Genomic DNA, 20477 nt, shown 5'->3' with positions numbered 1-20477 from the left:
ATTCAGCATTTTTGTCGGTTTGGTAGTCTAAGTGATGCTTGCCATTTCCTATACGAACTGGCGGATTCTGGAGCGGTTCCTAATGTCGTGTGCTATAACATTGTGATTGATGAATGTAGCAGAAGTGGGTTGAGGAGAGAGGCGTACCAGATTATAGAGGAGATGAGAAAGAACGGTCACGCTCCTGATGCTGTCACATGGCGGATACTAGATAAACTACATGATTCCAGAGCTTTAGCAGTGGAAGGAGAGTAATCTTCAAACTCGGCAAACTACATGTTTTTTGGCATCATGCTTTTTATTTTATTTTATGATCACTGGTAGAAAGTAAAGCTCTGTATGTGAAATTAGAAAGTATAAAACTAAGTGGCCTAGTTTGTGAGTTCTTTGCCAGCAAATTCAAAAGTTCAGAGAGCTCAGATAGTTAAATACTTTAATATTCATCTACAGCAACATGAGTGGAGCCAGTGAAAATGTTCCTTCAGAGACATCAGTCTAGACAGCTATTTCTAAGATGTACAAAGACAAGCATTACATACTGAATATCTATTATAGTGAAAACAGAACCACCAACCAATGCAACTACAAAGTGGAGACCTTAACTTGTTCCAGCACTTTGCTGATGAGCCTGGGACTCCCAGAAGAGTCTGACAGTGGAATAGATAAGAGAAGGCTCAGCCATTGCGCCGTTACCATAGTCCCCACACGCCAATCTCTTCTTGATGGGAGGAATGAGTGTGACTCCAAGTTCATCAAGCGTCAACAGATGCCTTTCTGTAAAAGGACTGTTCCACATTAAAGTATTCATCGCTGGTGCAACGAAAAGGGGTTTGCTGTAATCCCAAGCTCGAATGATACAAGTCAGAAGATTATCACACAGCCCACCAGCAATCTATAAATAGACAAAAAGTGATTACAGACAAAAAAACTCATAACTAGTTTAAGTAACGAGTTTGATTCTTTAGATGTTTTTACCTTTGCCTAACGTGTTAGCAGACAAAGGAGCAATGACCAAAACATCAGCCCAGCGTCTGAGCTCAATGTGAAGCACGGGATCACCGATCTTGTTCCAGCTCCCTCCCGTGGGAGAGAGAGTCTGTCGAGGAAAGGCAGAGACGATTTCGATACGACGGCTCTCACTTCAGCCCACTCTCTGAAGCAATGGCAGAGGTTGCCGAATTTGATAGCCGCGACGCTTCCGCTTGCAGCGAGCAGTACACGTGGCTTCCTGTGAGTGGTTTGCACTTCCATGTCTCTGTCTCGTTTCCCACTCTCCATGGCTCTTTGGAAACCCTTACAGAAACTAGTGGAAGATGATGGATGGTTAGTTCGGCGAGGAACCCTAGCCGAACAAGACGATCTTGTCGAGAATATCAAAATGTTTTTAGAGGGAAGAGAAAGATAAAGAATGGATAATCACTACCTAATTGATTCTAGCTGGTTAGATGGGCCGTTGGCTCTATTTATGAAAGTTCAGTTTAAGCGTATTTGTATTTGTGTTTCCCTCGGCCGTTTTTGGGCGGTGTTCGTGACAGGAACCAATCTACAAAAAACTGAACTTCGTCGTCTTCTTATTTACCCTAGAAACCACAGCAGTATGAATCTGCCACCGTAACGCCGATGGTCATCAATGCCACTTTATACTTAAGATTAACATTTACAATCCCAAATCCACGCCCCACTACTTAACCTTAATTACTCCAATCCCTGCTCCTTCACATTCTCTAATTTGCTCCTATATATAAGCATCTAGGCATTAACAAGTCTCATCACTCAAACCGCTCCTTAGTGTTTGATGGGCACACCACGCTCTTCACCAGAAATCAGACAGGTTGGGTATGGAGTCTAGGGTCATCATCGCTACAAACATCAATCCCAGATTCGTAGCAGGTGATCCCCTCTCCACTTTTAATCTTTAAACCTTCTTATTACAGAACATCTAACTCTGCAGAATCAATTTCATTGTTCGGTCTTTATAACAATAACTTGAAACCCAATATCTTCTTGCCTTATTGTATCTCATCAGCCGCCCAAAAAGACATTTGACATAAAATGTAAAAGAGGTCTGATCAGAGGTTGAGGAGAGGTTTGCTTGTGTCATTTCCTCATCCACATTGATCTTTACCAAGGTTATGCGATGAACAAGGTTGTGTTATCTTTTCCTAGATGATCTTTTTATTTATAAACTATTAAATGGGTTTAGTCTATTAAAAAGCAGGAGGAAGCAGCGTTAAAAAGATTATCAATACATCTATACTATAATAAGGGTGCTAAGATTAGAGATTACGATGTCTAAATAATTCTAACACTAATCTCTGTGAATCAGAAGTGACAGGGAGGTGATGACAATCCCGGTGACGACATGCCTGGTGCTCTCATCCAAACTATGAAACCCACTCATATGTTCCCCAAGAGTCTCAGAGAACACCACAAGAGTTAATGATGATCATGTGATTGCAGAAAGTTCGGTGGACCCACCACCACAATCTCTTCAACCTGATGAAGATGCTAGCCACGGTGATGCAACATCTGCTCCAAAGAAAGTTCCGTCCTCCAAGAAATCCCATCACAACTAAGGGATCCAACAGAGTAGTTTATGAGTTGTTTAAATTTTTTATTTTTAGTCCAATAATGAATTGGTGATTTCCCTTTTACGGAACCCAGCGATCTGGTTATTTTCCTTAACAGTTGAGTTTTTTTAGTTTCAAAACTTTAGTTTCAATGGTATCAATTTTTAGACCGCAAAATAGAGAAAAGTGAACGTCATGTTGTTGGACCAGTTAGTACAAACTATAACTAGCAGAGTCAGATTACAACCGCCTTATTTAGTTGAATCTGAGTATGGCTGGATTCGTTAATTGAATTTGAACATCCTGTAGAATTTCAGAGAAACCATTCATCCACACATTTGACATTAAATAGGACCTCTGCAGTTAAACACCGTTAAATTAAACTTAATTTGCAAATCCTCATTATACACTAGGAAAATCAAAGCTGAACAGACGTAGTAGGTTTCTTGAGCTCCACGTATCTATATCTAAACATCAGTTAAGACTTAAGAGGTGTCAAGAAAAACGCTTTATCCCGTTTGAAACTGCGTCTTTGACATTGCATTTGCTTTGGGTTAGTTCACGCGAGAGAGGTTACGCTGAACCAGTATTGATTACATATCACCACCATTTTTTGTTCTTCAGTGTCATCATATATAATTCCAAAAACCGTTACAACAAAACAGAGCAGCAATATTAATAGTCATACTAGGTGCACACTAAAACACAACACATACACTACCACAGTACAGTCAAGTATTTTTCTGTGAAAAATTTAAGCTAGCACCTCTTTGATCCGCCAGTTCGCCTTGGTTTTGTGCAGTAACAGGTTTGACCCCAATCCCATAAAACATTGGGATGGGGCTCATTTTTGCGGTTTCATATTTCAAAGAAAAAGTTGTAAGATTCTTATAAAAGTTTATATTTTTGTAGATTTAACTAGAATAAAATATCACAACATGGCAAACAAAATAAGGCGGTTATCTAAGTTTTCACGCTTCCATTAGAGTTGCCACCATATCTTTAAGTCTCCACTTTAAAGCTTAACTTCCAAGTTTCGCTTGATGAATTGAAAACTGGGTGTTCTAGACAGAGAGTCGTCAAGGCGTGTAATGTGAATAAAGGTGGTAAGGTAATCGGAGTTGATATGCTTCAGTCTCTACATACATCAGAGAGAATTCTTGGAGAGATGCAATAACTTCCAAGTTGCTTAGCTTCAACACACCTGAAATTATCCCAAGGAACGCGAGAGTGTCGGAGGTGACATTACAAAACTTCAGTCTGATACAAAACCAAGGCTCGATAAAGTGGAAACATGAATAGAAATAGAGTTCATTGATTCATCCAAACTGGTGAGAGAAGCAGAGGAGATGTGGGGTTTGAGAGAAACAGGGTGACTCCAATCCGGTGAGAGACAATAGAGACAAAACCAGAATCCAACTTTGGAGGCTTTGTAACTGAAACTTCGGGAAAGTAAATATTAGTTACAACTAATGATCATTTGAATGCTTTGTAATTTGGCGTTATATTGGGGTTGTTCGTCCTTCTGCTATAAAACAAAGTTCAACAAATGCTAAAATAATTTACAAAACATAATTAATAAAGTATTAAAAATTGAATAAATTTCATTATAAATTTGAAATCTAATATAAACTGAAACAAACATATATACTAAAACATAATTTATTGTTAAATACAATATTTTAATTATTATCTATGATATTATTAAAACTATTTATATAGTACTTTAAAATATACATTTTTACCACATTACATTATATTTCAATTGATTTAGCTTGAAATTAGATTAATTAGTTATCGTGAGAAATTTAATTAATGTAATAATATTAAAGTTTGAAAATCTTTAAAAAATGTATCAGTTATTTTTACTTTAGATTTTCTTCAACTATATCAAACTGAAATAAAAATCAAAAGAAGAAATATAAATTATTATATTTTCCATAATTTTGTTTATATAATAAATTTGTGTTCACTAAAAAAAGTTTCTTTCAATTCAAATCAACAAAATTTAATAAAATTAACAATATAGTCTTTGAAAAAAAATATTTATTATTTTCAATATAAAGTAAATTTTCAAATATTTTATAAAATTAAAATATATTTTAATTTAAAATAAATTCAGTGTAAACTCACGGACCAACCACTAGTTTAGAGTAAAATTAAGTTTAAATTATTTAAGACTTGAAAACCTTAATTGAATCGTATGCCTTAGTTTTCATATTTTTTTCTCAGTCAAATATTAGAAAAAGGAATATATGATAAAAGACAAAAGTTTATATTTTAGTTTTTAGTCAAACATACTTTAAGAAATTAAAATTTAATAAATAAAATTTATGATAAAAATAATTAAAATTAAGTAAAATTTTCGTAATTTACTTGTTTAGTCAAACGTAATATTAAAAGAAATGAAACTCAGTAAAAGAAATGGATTAAGACAAAAATCCAAATCACATTTCTCATATTTTATTTTATTCAACTATAACATTATAAGCAAAAAATATTCTAATAAAATAAGTAATATAGAAAACAAAGAAAGAAATCCAAGTAAAATCTAGTCATATTTTCATATTTTATTTTAGTCAAAAATATCATTATAATAAAATAATTATGAGAAAATAAATAGAAGAAAAAACAAAGAAACAAATCCAAATAAAATCCAAGTCACATTTTGAAATATTTTATTTTAATCAAAAATACTATTATAAGAAGAAAAACATTTTAATGAAAGAAACATAAGAGAAACAAAGAAAGAAATCCAAGGCATATTTTCATATTTTATCATAGTATAGTAGATGATTAGAATAAATAAATAGAAGAAAAACAAAGAAACAAATCCAAATAAAATCCATGTCACATTTTTCATATTTTATTTTAGTAAAATATATCATTATATGAAAAAATTTCTAATAAAAGAAATAGAAAAGAAAAGAAAGAAAAAAATCCAAATAAAATCAAAGTAATATTTTCATATTTTATTTAGTCAAACTTACCATTATAATAAAAGAAATAGAAGAATAAACAAAGAAACAAATCCAGATAAAATCCAAATGATATTTTCATATTTTATTTTATTAAAATATATCATTATAATAAAATACTTATAATAAAAGAAACGGAAGAGAATACAAAAAAAACAAGTTATATTTTCTATATTTTATTTTAGTCAAATATAATAATTTAAGAAATAAAATAAGTAGTAATTATAATTAATTACCAACAGCCCAAACAGAATATGGTGACCCACAAATAAACAGTAAATAATATTAATTTACCATAAAATAAAACAAAACCAAATGTGTTATGGTCTAATGGGTAATGTAGTGATTTGTTATGTTTTACCCTTGGTTAATATCCCCAACTGGGCAAATACACCGAACCCAAAAATCTGAACCGAATTTGATCCGATAAAAATAAATCAAAACTGATCCAAAATTGACATTAATACCGAATAGATCTTGTTTTATGGTATTTCAGATTATGAGTATTATCCAAACTGAAATCGAACTTAAATGGATATCCGACAGAACTCGAAATGTTCAAAATCCCAAAATAACTTGTATCAAACATGATCTTAATTCCTAATATGTATCCATAATATACTAAGATATTATTAAACATCTAAAATAATTATCTATTACATGAAAGTTGATGGTTGAAGGCGGCGGTTGAAGCTTGAAGTTTTTATAGTTTGGTTTTGTTTTCATTGATGATGTTTCTAATTCTATTGATAACTTGGTTTTCGTTTTATGTATTCATTTATTTGATTTTATTTCAATTAATAACTATGTTTACCTTTTGTTTGATTTTGAATTTGTTTAATTTTGAATGATCACGTTCAATGTTCCTTTCTTATTTTGAATCAATTTTACTTATGTTTTGGTTATAAAGTAGATACAAATCAGTTACTTTTAAACCGAAGAACTGATTGAGACCCAAACCCAAAAATACATCAGGTTGTACCAGTTCTTTGAGGATTTACTAACCCCAACCCAAATCAGATAGAACATGAACCGATCACAAACCAAACTTTCATATAATCCAAATATGACTAATTTTGATAAATACTGAAACCCGATTGGGACCCCGAATGCATATGCCAAATTTGGAGACTATGAGTAAAATATTCGAAACTCTAAATATGTTATTAAAATTAAAAAAAAATGTCAGAAAATTTAACTTAGTTTATTGTTCTAATTTTCATATATCAATTTTTACGTTTCTTAATAGATGTTGTCCTCTATAGTTCTTGTTTCTACATCTCTTATTAGTCAAAAAATTTGATATCTCATTAACTAAATTTGTTTCACCTTTTTTTTTTTCTAAAACGCTTCCATATTTAAAAAATTGGGTTTTTTTTTGTTTTACATGGGTACAACTGAAAAGATAAATAAACGAAAATAAACATAAAAAATAGAAACACCGTTGCAATAACCGGTTTAAACCGGGATAGACCAGAAACCAGAGAAACTGAATTTGTTTCTATGGTTCGTGTTTCCTTTGGTTTGAGCTAAAATTGTGTACTTGCTTGTAACTTCTAAGAACCGACTTAGGCTAAACTATACAACATATATATATATAATATTTACTTCAGTTTAAATCAATTTTAATGTTTCATTATGTATGTATGTATATATATAAGATGTTTCTATTCTTATATTTTCCAAAAATGTCTACATGTTTCAAAATATCTTGCTTTTGTATTCTCGTTTCAGTTTATATGTAATCTATGTAAGTAGTGCAAGATATTTAAAAACAGGAGGAGGCGGGGTTAGGACGCTAACACGTTTCGGGCTCAATCCACCTGCTGCGCGAAACTAAGTCACAATTATTCTGATCAATTAACACGGATATGAGCTCATATTTTAGGGTCCATTTGAATGCCCGGAGAAATGGTCTATCCGTAGACTGCACTTTTTTTTGGAAATTAATCTGGATTTCTCCATGGGCTTGAGATATCCCAGGTTAATCAGAAAAGAAAAAAAAATATATTTAAAAACAGTATAGCAATTGACTGATAAAACTAAGCTTAAAAGAATAATATATTCCAAGGAATTCGTAAACCCAGTTGGGAAAATTTGATAATAATATACCGAACTAAAATGTTACCATTTTAATATATGCTTTTTAAGGACCTCCAATATTACAAATGCAATATAGTGGCTTCTTGGTCGAGCAGAGACAAAATTATCGTGTATCATGGCATGTACTAGATCACGAAGGAACTACTTTATATTATTACACAGCTGAATTTCTTTCTCAGCAGTACAGTTTCTGGTCGAGACAGAACTGTTGAGTTATCTTAGATTCTTAATGGCCAATGCAAATATGAGACATGATAGTATTACTTTTAAATATTCTAGGGAGCAAGCTAGAGAAGTTATGCTTCACCCTTAACAGTTCCCACTTCTCCGCAGTCTCATGGGTGAGATATCCATGTGTCTCAATTCCATGAGCTTATTGTCTTTACACCATACTTTGTCTGCAGGTAATAGGGCTGCAATGGAGATAGCCATGATGATCAGTGGTACCAATCATACATGCTAGATATAGTCTTGCTTGGTTACAACACTTCCTTGCCTGCAGATCATTGACCTTATGCTCTTGGTTTGGACCTATTTTTGTTTATTTTACAACGGATGATATTTTGGTCCCTTTCTCTCTCTTTTCTTGAACTTCTTATCTGCTATTGGGAGCTTTCTTATATGATGCATATTGGCATTTTAATATTCTTTCAAGCTTTCGTACGAGTTTAACGTTGTTTATATTTAGAATGGATTTTCTCACCATCAACTATTTTATTCATTGTACAAAAATACTACAGATTTAAAACTAAGAAACTACCATACACTATTTCTGCGTCCCGAAGAAAAAATATATCAAGAACGATGGAACATAATTAAGCACCCATATTAGATGACGGTAATGTTTACAGTTTTGAACGTTACATTTAAAGAACTAATACGTACGTCAATATAACAAGGTCAAAAGGAGTGTGCTAAAATCCTAAAACGATTATAGCTATCTAGATCAAAGTGTTTCAATGGTACATGCGTCCACTATGTTTACCAAATGACATGACTTCAAAGTTATTTCAAAAGTAGCTGACTAGTTGATTAAAACGAACTGTAGACATGTAATATATAGAGTTAGTACTAACGAGTGAAGACAATAATATGAAATTAAGATATTCGACGCCTAGAACTAACAGATAAACAAAACGGAAGCAGAATAGAATGAAAGATTGGAGAAAAAGAAACTTATATAGATTGATATAAAAGAGAAGATCATCCAACAGTACTGAAAATATCCCTCTAAATTATAACAACCTCTTACTGTTTGGTTAGTTAGACAAACAAAGACAACACAATGCCTTTTTGTTTCTTCTATACCAAACTATTAAATTGAAAATGCAAATGAGTTTTAAATAAAGATAGATGCAACAAATATTAAAAAAGAACACTCCTAACCATAAACACCAAGGCAATGTCTAGGCTATCTTTCTCAGATCAGGGCTCCTTGCATTGCCTCAGCTTCGGTCTGAGGCTAAGGCTAAGGATGGGGCTGTGCTTGTTCTCCTTCCCCAACTTCTTGTCCATGTTCCTCTCCTTGGGTTTCAGCTTCAGTATGTGCTGCTGCCTCCTCTGACTGCACTTCTTCAACGGCTCGTGCTTCTACTTCTTCCACGGCGTCTGGCTGCACTTGTCCCACGCCATGCGTCTCCACAGTCAAAATTGGTACTAGTCCTTCCAGCTCCTGTTTAGCTTGCGACGATATTGCTATGAAGTCGTTGCTCTCGATACCAGCTTTCAACACATCCAAGATTTCTTTTGCTTTCTCGCGCTAGAACATTCAGAGACCAAAACCAAACATAAGAATCAAGAATTCAATCCAAAAATCAAAATCGAATAAAGGACAAGAGTGTTCATCATAATCAACTAAACTTACAGCAAAGTCAAGCTTTCTCTTGAGTTCTCCATGGGAAGATTCCAATGTCCCGGTAGCTTCCCTGGTGGAGATTGGTATGGTACTCTAGGTTCATAAAAGGTAAACGAATTAGGTATAAAGTTTTTCACCAAATTTAAAACAAACAATAATGTTTAAATAAAAACAACTCTTATACCAATTGAAACCCGTATCTAATGAGAATAATTGTACAATTGATAAGATAAAAGCAGAACAACACCAACTAGAAAAAGACAAACCAAAAGCGAAGGGACATGAATATAATAAGACAACATCTGGAAACTAGTCAGGTTCTCCAAAACAGACAACCCGACAATGATTTAATTTACGAATGATTGCAATAAAGTACAAACCTAGTTACAAAAATAAAATAAAATAATAAAATAATAAAGTAATAACTAATAACCTTTACAAAAGATATTGCAAATCTATCTCAATCAACGTGAAAAAGATTGTAATATATGGGATAAGAAATTACCTTTTTGGGTCTACCCCTAACCACCTTACGTGGACGTCCAGGTCCACGCATCATCCTTGACGCAACCGCCACAGTTTCTCCACCAGCTGGAGCAGCGATGACGACTCCACCGCTAGATGCACCTATGCATAGCCTCTTCCTCTCTCTCCCAGCGTCACTACGACTCGGTGACCTCCCTCTTGCATACGTACTCGGAGCTGGAAGAGCTAGAACTGCACCCGCAGTTGGAGAGATCGGAACAGATCTCCCCCTCCTTGGCCAATCAGGTCGTCTGTTTGCTGACTCAGTAACCACTTGGTTCGAATCTGCTACATGCAACTCGGGTTGCTCACGGCTTGACTGTCCGGGAGACATGACAGCGACGGGTTGAGCATCGATGGGTTGTTGCTCTTGTGGAGCTTCGGGATTAGCCTTTGGAGGGCGTCCACGGCCTCGCTTCTGAGGCTGAGAGCCCAAAGCCAAGCCAGAAGCAGAGGCAGCAAGCATATCAAGCGGAGAGGTGTTCATTGGAGGAACCTCAGATCTGGGAGCCTCGAGCTCCAGATCTGCCGCAACAGCAACGTTTTGCGGGGGAGGTGGAGGAGGGGGAGGGGGAGGGGGAGGAGGGGGAGCAGCAGCGATCTTGTATAAGTTGTTAACCATGGTAAGAACGCCATTCTTCCTCAACCTCTTGAGATGGTAAGTCATCAAAACCGAGTGACTAGGAGGCAAAACGACGTTCGATCTCTTGATACGCCTCGAGATCCTCGACTTGCTTGAACCATCCGGTTCGTTCAAGTCCCTAATTACGTCACAAATCATCTACACACATAGAAAATTGTCAGAATTTCAAAAAAGAAGAAGACCAAACCGAATTGAGTTTAAAATATAAGAAGTGAGATCCAAACTTACGTCGTCGTAAGGAGGATAGTTTATCAAAGGCTGCGCCTGTGTCGGAACATGAGCTAACCGAGAAGGAGGCGTTTGCTGCAGTGGGGGCTGGGGCTGGGGCATGAACTGGGGACGGAGCATGAACTGGGGATGGGGCTGGAACTGAGGGCGGGGCTGGAACTGGGGCATGGGCTGGAACTGGGGACGGGGCTGGAAATGAGGCTGAGGCTGGAAATCGGGATGGGAATAGACGTTGTTAGACCCGTTAATAGGTGTTACATGGAGAACGGGTTGGTTGGGAGGAGTGACATGACCGGGGACAAAGGAGGTGTTTGAAGGATGGTTAGGATCCATCTGAAAAAATAACAATGAAAACAAAAAAAAACGACTAAAAGTGAGATTTAGTTTTTTTCCCACTGGAAGATTATATTGATTTTTATAATAACCAAACAAACTACACACCTTCCACAACACAAAGCTAGCAGGTTAAGCAAATTCCTAGATATTGAATCCAGCAAAGTGAGATTTAGTTTTTTCTAAGGGATTTGTTTTTGATTATTGTTTGTTTTGTAAATGTGAAATATGAATATAAATAATTGGGAGATTAAATATAAATTGGGTTGAAATGATAGGCTGGGATAGATTAATTAGGAATGGGATTTGAATCATTTGACTAAGAAATTATCTTAGACTTACCATTTGAATAATATTTTTAAGATGCAGTTTTGACTAAAATTGATGACTTTTTTGTTAATGTTTTTATTTTTTGAGATTTTTTCGACCCATTATATGTGTTACCAAATAACCCCGAAAATAGTACCATGATTTTATAAAAGACATGTATTTTTCCAGTGTAAATAATTATGCATATATCTGTAACGCCCCGACCGCCCACGGCTAATGGGCCACCCACGCCCGCTCTCTCGGCCCGTGGGCCCATCCTGTTCCAGCGATCAGTCCGTTAATTTTTCTAAAGGCTCGAAATCATTGTTTACTGACCCTGCAATCACCACCCGATCTTTTCCCATGCTTTGGCTTCACTCGCATGCTATCGCGAATCACTTCTCAATAGGTCACCCATCCTTCCACTATTCCAGCTCAAGCACGCTTAACTCTGGAGTTCTTTCAGGATGTGCTCCGGAAAAGGTAAGTCAACTTTGGTGACATAGGTAGCCAAATCAATTCTCTTAAGCCTTTTCACATATCACAACTTGGATGTTACAATTCACCCCCTCTCAAAGAACGCAACGTCCTCGTTGCGCCCCATGACAGGTCTCTCAGGTCAGAACTGAGATGGCTAACCAGCTCTGATATCACTTGTAACGCCCCGACCGCCCACAGCTAATGGGCCACCCAAGCCCGCTCTCTCGGCCCGTGGGCCCATCCCGTTGGCCCATCCCGTTCCAGCGATCGGTCCGTTAATTTTTCTAAAGGCTCGAAATCATTGTTTACTGACCCTTCAATCACCACCCGACCTTTTCCCATGCTTTGGCCTCACTCGCATGCTATCGCGAATCACTTCCCGATAGGTCACCCATCCTTCCACTACTCCAGCTTAAACACGCTTAACTCTGGAATTCTTTCAGGACGTGCTCCGGAAAATGTAAGTCAACTTTGGTGACATAAGTAGCCAAATCAATTCTCTTAAGCCTTTTCACATATCACAACTCGGGATGTTATAATATCTCTTGGAAAATAAACAAGAATATCTAAGTTAGAAGAAATAAACAAGGACATCTATTGCTTTTTCATACATAAAGAAAGTGTAGCAAACAATGTTTCAGTAAGTAACTTAGGGCCAGTTTTTACAAGTTATTTGGAAAATATAAAATTTTTAAGGATAAGTTTTCGACAATTTAGAGATCATTCATATACCACGAACATAGAATTTAAGGACGGAGAGTCTCGTATGAAGTGCAAAGACGCAGTCGTCTTTCGTCTTTCATATGGATGGAGAGTTACCAGTTTGGTTTCCAGAATTTATATGAATCTGTTTATGTCGCTGACAAAAAAAAACTCAATTAAAGAGCGATTGATAAACAAATATAAAAGACAGTTTGTATAAGTAACTACATTGACGAAGTTAATATTCATCACTAATACTATTCAGAAAGTGTTATTGGTAGATTAGTTTTTGAAATTATTGTACTTGTAATACACACAAAACAATGAACTGATATTGTATTGATTTGATAATTGATATCTACTTGATGCATGAATGACATCATTTACGTAAAGACGCATAAACAAGAAGTCAAAAAGACAATACGTATGGCTGTTTGAAAGGAATATTGACTACCATATGAAGATAGATGATTTAACTTGTAACTTGTTTATTATCATGTTGTTATTATAGTTTATGTTACTCTATATGAAGTGATTGAATTTCTATAAACTATCTCACATAATAATTGAAGACTAGGTTGAGATCCACGCTTTGCATGGGGTGAAAAAGGTATAAAAATCAAATATTCAAAGTAGAGTTGTTCAATCCGGATTTTGATCTGGTATCGGTTCGGTTACGATATTTTAGTTTATAAAAATTAGATATCATATTAAAATCATATCTATTTTGGTTTGGTTTAGTTTATATACTATCGGTTTTTAGTTTATTCAATTTTGGTATGGACTCGGTTCGGTTTTTTGATATTTTGGTTTATAAAAGTTATATATCATATTAAAATCATATCTATTTGGTTTGGTTCTGTTTATATACTGTCGGTTTTTTGTTTATTCAATTTTATACTAAAAAACTTAAACTATATTTATCTTTTATAACCTAGTTTTGGTTTATTTGGTTTATATGGTTTGATTGGTTTATATACTGAACCATATTCATATACCACAGTTTTTAAAATAACATATTTGGTTTATACGATGATACCAAATCAATCCACCTTTTCTATTTTGGTTTGACTTGGTTTTAGTTGTTACGGTTTTTACCGAATTAAACACCCTTAGTTCAAATTAGTAAATCGTAGATAGTTGAAAACATGTTTCTTGTACTAAATTGTACGTAATATAATCAAAAGATTTTTTATTTATTTTATAATTAAACCTAAAATAATTTTCAAAAAATAGATTCATCTTTCAAAGTCCCAAACATAATATATAACTACATGATAACCCGCGCGTATGTGGGGGTGAGTTTTTTATACTTATGTTTGTTCATTAAATAGTTTTAACATTTTGCAACACTAAAATTTTTATCAATTGTAAAATGACGAATACAAATGTTGGTCTCTTAAATGTATCATCGTTGTTGAAAAATTAACGTATTACAAGTCATTTTAATTATTTTTAAGATTTCATATGCACAAAAGAAAGTTAAGTTTTGCAGCTAATACAAATCACCAAAACCAGATAGGCAACATCGATTGTAAAATGACGAAAGGGGATTGGCTTTTCTGCTCTCGATTTGTATACGTTTGACTCTTTATAAGTGATTTTATTTTCTACCTCTATAAAATTGTGGTTTCGTTCTTGTTTATTTTTCACCGATATGAATTTTGTTTCTTTTTTAACTTTTCTATGAATTCAGTGAATTACATAAGTGTCAATTTAAAATGATTGACATCTGTAAAAATCAGTTCCACTTCAGATACATATCTAAGAATCGAATTTTTGAAGAAAATCATCGGCAAACTCTATTCATAGGTTACTGTTCGAATATAATATATCAAGCTGTTATAGAATATAAGTGCATACTCAAAATATAAATGTCTGTCTAGTATATATTCATCAGTTCGGTTTAGAAATCATCTAATTCTAAAACAACAAAACAAACCACTTATTTTATTAACCTAAGCTTTTGAGGTTTAGTTACTTAAGAGTATACCGATAAAAAAATATAAAATACTTTGTCATTCTAGTATATGTACACTATGTATAAACTAAAAACTGTTTGGTTTATTAAATGATAAAAACTGTTTGGTTTATTAAATGATAAACCAAAAAACTTACAATAAATAGTTTAAATTTCTCATTCTTACGATTATAATAGCTAGATAGGGTATTAGGAAAAAACAAATATTACATGAATAATCAAATCACTCATTTTTTTGAACAAACTCAAAAGGAAGTGATTGAAATCTTGTCTATATTCCATAAAAGCTTTTTAAGAATAAAAATCATGACTAAATTATTTAATCTAAATAAAATAATATATATAGTGGTCCCAATATTAAAATCACTTCGATTTGAAGAAGTATATTTCTCGGAGCGTCAGGATCAAATAACATATTAGAAACCACTTATTAAAAAAATAATTTGTATATATAAAAGTATATACCTTCGAGTACGCACATAAATCAAAACCAATACATGTTGTTTATTTACATTCATGTTTTTGGTAAATAAATCAAAACAATCATTTTATTTACTTTATATAATATATAATTAAACTTTAGTGATATTGACATATATATATAGTATATTTTAATAAAAATATTTATTATTAACACTTCCTACTCATATGATTTTATTAACATTTGTATATTTGTTGTAACAAACATTTAAAGTGTTAATCACAAAAAATTTAATGTGAGATTTTTCAATACAATTTTTAAAATTAAAATATTAAGATCTCAATAATTTTTCAGTGAAATTTTAAAATTGACATATTTATATGATTCTATATAGTATGTAATTTAATTTTAATGATATTAATATATATATATATATATATATATATATATGAATAGTTATTAATGAGACTTCATATTCATACGATTTTGTATTTTCTTTGAACAAAAAGAAGTTAAACCATTGGTCAAAAATTTTCAATGTGAGACTTTTACCATTTTAGTAATTTTAGTTGTTTTAAAAAATTAAAAATATAAAATATACGAAAAATATAATTTTTTATTATATGTTTAATGTGATTGTTGAATTTCTTTTAATAATATAAAATTGAGAGGGTACAAAATTGTTATCAAATATTTATTATTAATAATTATTAATTGTTTTATATATGTTAATCGTATTAGGTAATTCTATAGCTTTTAGTTAAGGAAATAATAAAAAGAGATTTTTAATGTGAGAGAGGATACAATAGTATATTTTAATATAAATGTCTATTATTGACATTTTTTACTCACATGATTTTATTAACATTTGTATATTTGTTGTAACAAACATTTAAATTGTTAATCACAAAATTTTTAATGTGAGATTTGTCAATACAAATTTAAAAAATTAAAATATTAAGTTCTCAATAATTATTCAATGGAAATATTGAAATAAAGATAATTATATATTTTTATGTAGTATATAATTAAATTTAAATGATATTAATATATATTTATATAAATATGAATATTTATTAATGAAACTTCATAATCTTACGATTTTGTATCTTCTTTGAACAAGAAAAAATTAAACCATTGGTCAAAAAGTTAAACCAATATGAGACTTTTACTAATTTTGGTAATTTATATTCATTTTAAAAAATTCAAAATATAACATATAAGAAAAAAATATTTTTTTATAATAATATGCTTAATGTGATTATTTATTTTTTTAATAATATAAAATCTCTTATATAATAAATCACAGGTCACCTTACCAATATTACTTTGACACATGTATTCTATTTCATATTTTAAAATTACAAATTATGTTTAAAATAATAAAACCAAAAATATAAAAAGGTGAAAAGTAATACACGTTCATTCGAATAATCTCTCTACATTGGTTCTTCTTATCCACACCTCCACGATCACCATTCACCTCAATCTCTTATAACTACCTTCACCCATCATTTATATATGTGCAATGTCATTCTATGTTCTCTCTTACTCAAATCCACACAACGTTTTACCAAAAAAAAAAAAAATCCACACACCGTTTTTTCTCCAAGGTGAATTGTTACTTGGTGTATCTTCTCATATTTTTTTTTGTTATCAGAGCATTCCAATGGTGCATCAAAATGAGAGAGAACATCAAAAAATGAGGGAAATCCATCTCCAATGGTACATCATTTTGAGGAAAAAAATGAGTATATGAACAGTATTCCCTCAAATTTGAGGGAACACTATTCACAACTTCATTTTGATGTCAAGCTTTTTTTATTTACATAATAGTCTTTTACTTTTTGACAATCTTTATTTTATGCATAAACAAAATATTAACACTAAACATAACTTTATATCAATTATGTATATAATGATTAAAATTCTTAAAATATAATTACCAATAATTAGTTCTTAAAATATAATTTATAATTTATAATTTTATAGATTATAATGTATAATTAAAAGAAAATAAAATAGAAAACAATACCATTGAGATACATAACTAATAAAAAGTTAAGAAAAACACAACAAACTTAATACACCATTTAACAACTCTAAACATAAGACAAACTACCCGATTCCAAAACAATTTAAGTCGTTTTAGACAAATCAAGGATAAAAAAAAAAGCTCATTTCTCTCTTCGAAATGCATTGATTGATCATTTGTGGGAAAAATATAGTAATAGTATTGTTTAAGTAAAATTGTTTTATTACTTTGTATCTTGTTATGTACTTTTATTAAAGTAATAAATATTAGTTTTTTATAAGTTAAAGTTTGGTTAAATTGTAGAATTTAAAAATAAGAGTATAATCTAAAATTTTATAAAATAAAAGGTGTTATTTGCAATAAATAAGAGGTTGAAAAATGAATATAATAAAAATTGAAGGGGAAAATGAGGGAAACCATTGGAACAAATCACAAACTCGTTTTGAGTTTACTTCATTTTGAGGGAAAAAATGAGGAAAACCGTTGAAGATGGTCTTATTGTTCAATCCCTTTAGTTCTCACTCTTTTCTTTACTTAATTGGACTACCGCATTTGTATATCAAGCTTCACTCGCATGCAAGGTTTGTCTTGAAAGGACTAATCAGGTTTGTAATGTATCTCTTTTTTTCCAAATATGAAAAATCTGAGACGTAGAGTGAAATAAAATGTTTTTGTGTAAATGTCAGGGCTGGCTTAGATAGGGGGGCCAGCGATGCGACTGCTCCGGACCCAATCCGTTGTCTCCCTATATCTTAATAGACAAGGATCCGATTTTTTTAAAAAATACATGTATTTTTATATTAAAAATAAGAAAAGAGGCCTAGAATTTTTTATATGAAAATAATTTTTTTATTTCCATAGATTTATTTTTAAAAACATTTCTAGTATTTTGAAAAAATATATATATTTATCAGATTTTTTAAAGAAAAATAATAATTTAAAAATAAAAAAAAATAATTTGCCCAGGTCCCATGACACCATTGAGCTAACCCCGGTAAATGTGCACCCAATAAAAACTGAAGGCAAGAAGACAAGACAAACTCGTTTTGACAAGAAAGAAACATTATTAGGTCAACATATAATCCAGCAAAAGAAAAGCCAAAACAAAACAAATTAGTTTATCTGCAGTAAATGGAATACAAGAATAGAACCGTCCATAAACTGAAAACAAGTGGTATCTTAGTTATTCTCCAATTCTCTTTTAATGCTTTTTAAAAAAAAATATTTTATTTTTGTAGCTTTTACATGCTTAAGGAAATTCAATTGGTTAATAAATAATGTGATGTAACTTGGTATTTACAAATCTATGTGTTAGTCTGAGTGTTACGTAAATATTTTTTTCTTCTTGAAATATAGAGCATATCGAGTCTATTATATATAAACTGAATATTCTAAATATATTTTTCCATTGTTTTTATTTTTTCATTATATCAAATCTAAGGAGATTTCTATTTTAAAGAAGAATTATTTACAAAAAAATACAAATTAAATTGAATAGATAAATCATAATATTTTAACTACATTTCTGAATGTTCATATATTTTCTGGAAAAAATCATAATAATTATTTGAAGTCTTCAGTCTCTTTGTCTGAATACAACAATTATTAAATTTAGATGCCGGTGTGTGACTAATATAATATTTAATTTTGATTAAAACACAATGAAACAACATTAGAATCTTATGAGAAAAGACAATTTAAATGCAAGCAGATTTGTGACTAAATAATAGGAATTTATTTTTTAATGTTAATAATCATTATAGTTTTATTTATAATTTTTTTGGAAAGTAGAATCAACTGGCCCGTGCTTGAAGCACATGAGATAATATTAGTTAAACATAAAAGAAATGATACAAAAATTGTTATCAAATATTTATTATTCATAATCATTAATTGTCATATATATGTTAATTACATTAGGTAATTCTGTAGCTTTTATTTAAAAAAATAATCGAGAATATTCTTTTGTACACTACTAATCAATTTGATAGTTAGTTTAATAAAAATTATAATATGTATTTATGCGTACCAACTTATTTTTTCTAAGGATTCTAAAAATTATCTTAGTGATGTCATGTGGCTACGAAAACATCTTGTAATACTATAGGATTAATATATAGAAGATGTTAGATATAGTTTATTCAAAGACTTAATATCTTTGGAATATATATTTTCATATTTGCCATAAATATATATATATATATATATATATTTTTCTATATGTTAAGATATACATATTTATAACTATATATATATTTGTAATCACATATACTTTGGCACAAATACAGTAAGTAATATATTTTTTATTTAATACAAATGAATTGTATCTAACAATAGTAAAATGGGAATATCCTCCACTCTAAAGCTATCCACGTCACTATAAAAAATCAACCAATAGTGAAGCTTCGTTTTGCCACATCAGACCATCTTAGAAGTTATAATTGGACCACACTCATGTGGGCTGATAAAAATCAAAGTGGCCCATTTTAAACCATTATTTCCTTTTGAGCCCGAAGTTAGCTGCAGACAATGTTCTCCGACTCTTCCACTCAATCATCATCGTTTTCAATTCCTGAAACTCACCGTTACTGTGAAGTCGTCAAGCCTCACTTTTAATCATTGAATTATGTTCTTTACTTCTCTCTTCATGAGAGATGAGATATGCAGTGATTAGTTCAGTAGTCGCAAGGTTAAAACTCTCCAAATTCTCCCTTCTCACACTATAAATAACAGGAGTCACTCTCTCAACCACTACACTCCAAACACCGTTGATATTATTCATCACCTCCACTGCACATAGATTGACGATACCTACCACCACCGTCTCTCCCAATCCGAGTAGAACCTCAGTGAATAATAGTTCCAAAGAGCCTTGACTTGGTCTTGCGATGCTGTTGATAAATGACGAGGTATACAAACTACCTACTATAATCATTTTCAATAATTGTATCTCATACTGTACAAACCAAATTGTTTAGATGTTCCAGAATTGAATCTTAAGAGATTCTGATTGCATTTATCTCTTATGGAATCCCAATCACTCACTGTTACCATTTCGGAACATTTTGAGCAGCTTCAACTGCCCCACGAGGACCCCTGATTCTCCACATGTAGGTATTATCTTCTCTTCTTCTTGCTAAAATTTTGAGATTTTAGCTGTTTACTCATGTCTAGCTGCTACTAAATATTTACTTTCTGTTTCGAACCTAAAATGCCGTTGTTTTTCTTTCTATCAGGAGCTGATGCAATTCTCCACTCAAGAAAGTGACATAGCAGCTGCTGCAAATGAAGCTCTTAAAAGGTTCAGAGACGAA

The 20477-nt window shown here is 31.9% G+C and overlaps 1 protein-coding gene and 1 pseudogene across 1 annotated transcript; both read right to left on the bottom strand.

The window, feature by feature from the left end:
• Window positions 1–398: 398 nt before the first annotated feature.
• LOC106422472 lies at window positions 399–3395 on the bottom strand (annotated as a pseudogene).
• Window positions 3396–8809: 5414 nt separating this feature from the next.
• LOC106422476 (pollen-specific leucine-rich repeat extensin-like protein 1) lies at window positions 8810–12042 on the bottom strand. The gene is made up of 5 exons (XM_048758447.1): window positions 11344–12042; window positions 10903–11235; window positions 10012–10812; window positions 9516–9599; window positions 8810–9410 (listed from the first exon to the last, which is right to left on the bottom strand). The coding sequence occupies exons 2-5, from the start codon at window positions 11233–11235 to the stop codon at window positions 9120–9122; spliced, it is 1509 nt and encodes a 502-aa protein (XP_048614404.1). The 5' UTR covers window positions 11344–12042; the 3' UTR covers window positions 8810–9119.
• Between the last annotated feature and the right edge of the window lie 8435 nt (window positions 12043–20477).

The sequence above is a fragment of the Brassica napus genome, chromosome C5 (assembly GCF_020379485.1).
Source record: "Brassica napus cultivar Da-Ae chromosome C5, Da-Ae, whole genome shotgun sequence".
Classification (NCBI taxonomy): domain Eukaryota; kingdom Viridiplantae; phylum Streptophyta; class Magnoliopsida; order Brassicales; family Brassicaceae; genus Brassica; species Brassica napus.
The sequence above is the reverse complement of the archived record's forward strand: the minus strand, read 5'-3'. Positions and strand labels throughout refer to the sequence as shown.